Below are 6,000 nucleotides of genomic sequence, written 5' to 3'. Positions count from 1 at the left end.
CCGGCCTGCAGGAAGCCCTCCCCACCTCTGCCTCCTCCAACCTCCCAGGCGCAGCTCAAGTGCCACCTCCTCCAAGAAGCCTCCCAGTCATGACCTGCCTGTTATGAACTTCAGTCTTCTGCCCGGCTTACCCATGTGAGTATATGTGTTCCCTCCATGCAAGGGGCCCCCACCTGGGGCATCTCCCCATTGCCGTGCCCAGCATGGTGCCCATGTGGGGCAGCAGGGGGGTGGGTTGGGAGAGGGAGCACCCCGGAGTGAGGGGGGAGCAGGGTGGATGCAGGATCAGCCCAGGAGGAGGGCCTGCGTGGGGGACTGAGGGGCCGCACTGTTTGCCCAGGACGAGGGTGGGGCGCCTCTAGGGCCCCCACCTGAGTGTCCTGGGGTCCTGAAGCCCCACTCTCAGGGCTTTGTTTCCTGGTGCCGTGGAGGGCAGGTCGTCACACCCACCCCAGGTGGGCAGGCTCGGGGGGGCCGGAGCCCCGGGAGTCGGCTGTGTTTCCTGGGCCGCCCGCGGGCCTCACCCAGCTGCCTCCGTCGTGATGACTCAGCCTCTCCTGGGCGTGAAGGCTCATCTAGACGGGGAGACGGCGGGGGTGACGACGTGCGTCTGTCGGCCACGCCAGCCGGAGGAAGGGGCAGGGAGGGTTCCCCTCAGACCTGGGTCTGGACCCGCCGCACGCAGGCCTGTTCCGTGAACTCCCCAAGCACAGCAGGTGGGAAGCAGGACAGAGAGCTGGGACAGCCGAGGTGGGGGCGCTGGGGCGAGGCTTCGGAGACGGGGGCTGTCTGTGCCCAGGATCGGGCCCCTGGGCCCCACGGGGGGTGCAGTGAGCCTCTGCAGGCTCGTTCCCTTGGTTCTGAGGCTGCCCGGCAGCAGCCCAATGGGCCTGGCCTGGGGCCCGAAGCCTGCCAGGCATGGCCAGGCTTCTCGGACCTGCCGGCCCAGGGCCTCGAGGAACGGCCTGGCCTGCCCTCATCAGCCCCCATCCCCATGGAGAGGGGGCCGGCACAGCCAGGAGAGGGAGGGCTCGGGGGCCAGGCGCCCCCCACTGCAGGCTGTGGCTTCTGAGCTGGCGGCCATAGTGTGTCTCGAGTGCCTGCTGGCAGCCAAGAAGCCCCCGCGCACCCCCTGTACCCCTGGGGATCCTCCCGGCAGGGCCGCGCCAGCCACTTAGCATGTGTAACTGAGGCTCTACTCTTCTCCATGCCATGGGTCACACACTAGGAGCAGGTGGAGTCCTAGCCACTAGCAAGTGCTGCGGACACAGAAGGGCTGTGTTGGCTCCTGAGGTCTGAGGAAACACAGCCAGAGTGGGGCGAGGGGGCAGGGCAGAGGGAGTAGCCTCGTGGCTGTGCTGGGGTGTAGCGTTGGGCACCGTGGGCCCTCCGGGAGCACGGGGCTGCAGGGCGGCAGGAGGGGCCCAGAAGACCCCATTGAGCAGATGCTGCCCACCGTGGGCTCCGCAGGGAGAGGCCTGCCAAAGGAATGGAGGCCCCAAGGAGCTGGCTGGGGGCTGGAGAACATTCTAGAAGGGGGAGCGGTGGTCTAGAAAGAGGCCTTCTGAGAGGCGGGCTTGAGGGGCACCTGGCGGAGGGGGGGGACGGGACTGGAGGCTGACAGGAGTGGCAGGAGTTATCTCCAGTCTGTGCGACCCTCCACCGCCGGGCAGCAGGTCTCGGCAGCCACAGGTGTGGGCGGCTGGGATGCTGGTGGGACAGGGCCTCTGGGGGCAGGGACAGGAGGGCTTTCCGGAGGAGGTGGGTCGGGCAGGCAGGAGGGCCATAGAGGGGCCCCAGCTCTCTGGCTGCTCCCAGAACTGGGCTGCCTTCAGCGAGCATGCTGGTCCCTGGAGATGTGCGTGCAGGCACCCCACTTCCCCTCCGAAACTCCCTAGGCAGCCCTGCTCTGGGCCTGCCTTGAGGAGGGGTGCAGTCGAACTGGCCTGAGGGGCAGGCCATCCCCCACACTCCCAGCCCTGCCTTCCCACCGCCCTTCTCAGGCAGTCCCCGCCCAGGCTGCGGCGGCGCGGCAGAGCGGCAGACAGCTCAGCTGGGGAAACAGGCCGGCTGCAGGTCGGGCTGGCTGTGGGGCCCGGGGTCTCAGAGCAGGCGATGGAGGAGCTGCAGTGGTGACGGCGTGGGAAGGGGGCCCGTCCGCCGTGACCATGGGGGCGCCAGGTGTGGGCGGCAAGGCAGAGTGGCTGCAGGTGTGCGGAGGGCCTGGGCCCCCAGCGGGAGGAGGCACCGCTGAGCGCGGCTTCCCTGGGGGGTGAGCTCCGTGGAACAGTGTCACTCGCATACACCCACCCTGGACCTGGGCTGTGGGGTTTTTCTTATGTGGGGTCACAGCTCCAGGGGCCTCTGTGGTGCCTGGGCAGCCCTAGATCCCACTCAGGCAGGGCCGCCCAGACAGCGGGAGGGCCTGGGGGTACAGGGCTTCCTGTGCTGGGGCCTCCCAAGTTCAAAGGTTTCTCTCCAGCGCTTGCCAAGGTGTCTCAGCGCAGAATCAAGGGGTGCTCTCTGCCTTCTGGCCGGGAGGCCGGGGATCCAGCCTCCGGAGGAGGAAGCGCTGCCTCTGAGGGGCTGCAGCCTCCCCACAGGAAGCTGAGCGGTTCTGCCACCGCAAGACGTAGATCGTGCCTCAGGCACAGGCAGGGGCATATGATGGGGACCCAGGGACTTGACTTTCCAAGCTTTTTTGGAGGGCACCCCTCACCGCAGAGGATCGGGCCCGCAGGCAGGGCATTTCCTCAAAGTCTCATGTGCGCCTAAACTTCTGCAGGGCCCACACCCTTGTTCCTGAGAGTCAGGAGTTCAAGTCACTATAAAAGGGAACGTTTAAAGACTGTCGTCGGGTTTGTGAACTTCTCGTGTAAAATATCGGGCCACATTGAGGCTAGACTGAAAGTCACACCGCCAGGTGCGTGACTGGAGACCAAGTGCCTGTGCGGCCCTCTGGGGCGGGGGGCATCAGGGCTGGGCATGGCCCACCGCCCTGGGCAGTACCTTGCACCACCGGAAACCCAGACAGGCTGGCGCCGCTGTCCAGTGCAGGTGGGCAGATTGCGCGTCCCCGCAGAATGGCGGGATATTCCCCGCAGGTTCTGAGGATTCTGGGCCAGTGGAGGACCCCACAGACTGGCCTGGCAGGTCACGTTGGTGGGGGTGCAGTTGGGGGGTGTCTCTGGGCCGTGGCCAGGCAGGAGGGCCGGGCAGGGAGTCTGGGAAGCCCCCAGCAGTTGGCTCCGGGGCGCAGGTCGGTCCCTGGAGCCGGCCTGGCTGCGGGTCCTCAGAGCCTCAGAACGTGGGCAGAGTGAGGGGTCCCTCGCAGAACGGGAGACCAGGAGCCGAATCCTCCCAGCATGCAGAGAAGGGATCACAGGGTGTGGGGAGCCTGCACACCTGGCGGAGGGTCCTGCAACCTTAATTGCTGGCAAGTGTGCCATTTATAATTCAAGAGATGGAATGGGATCCTTTGCTGGAATATTTCTGTTTCTGACTGTAATCGGTGCTTCTGCTGCCCTAATGGGCTGTGGTCTCCGGTTTCTGGGAACCGCAGCTGCAGAATGAGCCTCCCCACCACGCCAGGCACTAATGGGCACAAGGCTCTGCCCACACTGGGTTCTTGGCATTTCTTCCCTTCCTGTGTGGGGAGGGGGCAGGCAGCAGAGCAGGCACAGCCTGGCTCTGGGCCCTTGCCTGGGTGGGTGACCCCCTTCCATCCACCCCTGAAAGGCAGGCCTGGTGCTTTCACGCAGAGAAGTCATTCTGCTTCACCCCCAGGCCCTTCCAGCCAGAGAAAGGTGGGGGGCGCAGGTGGGTGCCCTGTGCCAAACACCAAGCTCTGACCTCTCATGCACGAGCTCCTTGAACCCCCATGAGACCAGGACCCCTGTGACAGGGACGCAGAGGTTTTGCTCAGCTCAGGGTGAAGCCAGAGACCGCAGTCGCCACACCACGGGCCATGCCCTGGATGTCAGACCCTGACCAAGTCCTCCCAGCCCTCCTGGGCGTGTGGTGGGGCACATCCTGGGGAATTGTGGGCAGGAAGGTGAGGCTGCGTGGGAGCTCCTGATGGTGGGTTGGAAGCTGGCCCTGAGCTGCCCGGCCAGCCTGCAGGAGCAGGGCCACCCTCATACCCTGACCATAGGGAGCTCAAGAGGCCTGACACTCCCGACTCCAGAGGGCCTGGGGCCTCCAAGTGGGGCCTCAGGGCATAGGACTAGGGCAGATGGGCACTCGGAGGGTATGGGTGCCTGGCATGGAGGTCCCTCAGGAAGAGAATGAGGGCTGCTCTCAGCAGGGGACGGAGGGAAGAGGCCTGGAGACCAGAGGTCTGGAGTTTTCTGGGGGGCTGTCTGGAGCCACAGCCCCTGCTGTCCTGGACTTCGGCTACCAGGAATGGCCAGGTGGGTGGCTGCTGACCAGCCTGCTCAGTGGCAGGTGCCAGTCAAACATAGGCCCCTCCAGCAGCCACAGGGAGTGGTCGGGGCAGTAGGCGCCCTGGCTTTGTCCCTGGTTGAGCCCACCGAGGAGAGAGGCCCCTGGGGGTCAGGGAGCTGCCTGCTCACTGTGCGGCCTCGGGCGGTCCTGGCCATTGAAGGCCTCTGTGTGGGAAAGGGCTTGGCCTGCAGGGCCCCTCAGACGTCTGCCAGCTTCTGTCATTTCTGTAGGGAGGTGGGCTTTGGGCTCCCGCATGTCCTGCATCCCTGGCGTGCGGTGGGTGGGCCCTTGCCGGCCCAGCTGCCCTCCCTCAGCGCCTGCCCCTCTCCTGCAGCCCCCCACCATGAACAGCAGCAACTGCAACTACAGTGAGCTCGCCTGGCCCCAGGCGGTCACGTACATCCTCTACACCTACACGAGCCTGCTGCTGGTGCTGGGCCTGGCGCTCAACAGCCTGGCACTCTGGGTGCTGTGCCATCGCCTGCAGCAGTGGACGGAGACCCGCGTCTACATGGCCAACCTGGCCGTGTCTGACCTCTGCCTGCTCTGCACCCTGCCCTTCTTTCTGCACTCTCTGAGGAGCACTGGGGACACGCCGCTCTGCCAGCTCTCCCAGGGCATCTACCTGTCCAACAGGTACATGAGCATCAGCCTGGTCACGGCCATCGCTGTGGACCGCTACGTGGCCCTGCAGCACCCGCTGCGTGCCCGCGGGCTCCGCTCCCCACGGCAGGCCCTGGCCGTGTGTGCAGGGCTCTGGGTGCTGGTGGTCGGCTCCCTGGTGCTTCGCTGGGTCCTGGGGGTCCAGGAGGGCGGCTTCTGTTTCTCGAACTCCTCCCGGCAAAGCTCCAACACCGTGGTCTTCTCGCTGCTGGGATTCTACCTGCCGCTGGCCGTGCTGGTCTTCTGCTCTCTGCAGGTTGTGGCTGCCCTGGGTCAGAGGCCAGCCACCGATGCCAGCCAGGGCGAGGCCACCCGGAGAGCCGCCCACATGGTCTGGGCGAACCTGGCTGTGTTCGTGGTCTGTTTCTTGCCCTTGCACGTGGTGCTGACCGTGGGCTTGGCCACGAGCCTGCGCACGTGCACCGTCCTCCGTGCCCTCTTCATCACCAGCAAGCTCTCAGACGCTAACTGCTGCCTGGACGTCATCAGCTATTACTATTTGGCCAAGGAGTTCCAGGAGGCGCAGGCCAGCCCCACCGCCAAGGCCCACAAAAGCCAGGACTCTGTGTGTGTGACCCTGGCCTAGGGGACGAGCCGCACGTGGGGCCAGATCCCAGGCCTCTGCAGGAGGCCCAGGTGGGGGCCCGGAGCACCCCTGGGGCAGAAGAGGGACGACAACAGCAGGAGGTCTGAGGCCTGCGCAAGGCCAACCCCGGGGCCTGGGAGGGGGCCACACTGCCGCGTGCCCAGCATGGTCCCCGGGGCTGGGTGTGGCTGCCTGCCGAGTGCGGTCAGGCCGCGATGGCCAGCCCTCTGCCCTTGCCCCCCGGGACCAGAATAAAGTTCTGCACCCAGACTGGCCCTGATGGGGCTGCGCCCCCAGGCTCACCT

The 6,000-nt window shown here is 66.2% G+C and overlaps 1 protein-coding gene across 3 annotated transcripts; it reads left to right on the top strand.

Moving 5' to 3' along the window:
- GPR35 (G protein-coupled receptor 35) lies at positions 1-5,965 on the top strand. Of its 3 annotated transcripts, none has more exons than XM_036901262.2 (2): positions 1-135; positions 4,781-5,965. In XM_036901262.2, the coding sequence occupies exon 2, from the start codon at positions 4,790-4,792 to the stop codon at positions 5,693-5,695; it is 906 nt and encodes a 301-aa protein (XP_036757157.2). In that variant the 5' UTR covers positions 1-135; positions 4,781-4,789; the 3' UTR covers positions 5,696-5,965. The 3 variants fall into 3 exon arrangements, with proteins under 3 accessions (XP_036757157.2, XP_036757160.2, XP_036757158.2); XM_036901265.2 differs by lacking the exon at positions 1-135 and adding an exon at positions 582-716; XM_036901263.2 differs by lacking the exon at positions 1-135 and adding an exon at positions 592-750.
- The last annotated feature ends 35 nt before the right edge of the window (positions 5,966-6,000 follow it).

Source organism: Manis pentadactyla, chromosome 6 (assembly GCF_030020395.1).
Source record: "Manis pentadactyla isolate mManPen7 chromosome 6, mManPen7.hap1, whole genome shotgun sequence".
Taxonomy (NCBI): Eukaryota; Metazoa; Chordata; class Mammalia; order Pholidota; family Manidae; genus Manis; species Manis pentadactyla.
This window is presented reverse-complemented; position numbering and strand designations above follow the sequence as displayed.

Coding starts and splice junctions, on each gene's coding strand:
- GPR35 (XM_036901262.2), top strand. CDS start 4,790: ATGAACAGCAGCAACTGCAACTACAGTGAGCTCGCCTGGCCCCAGGCG.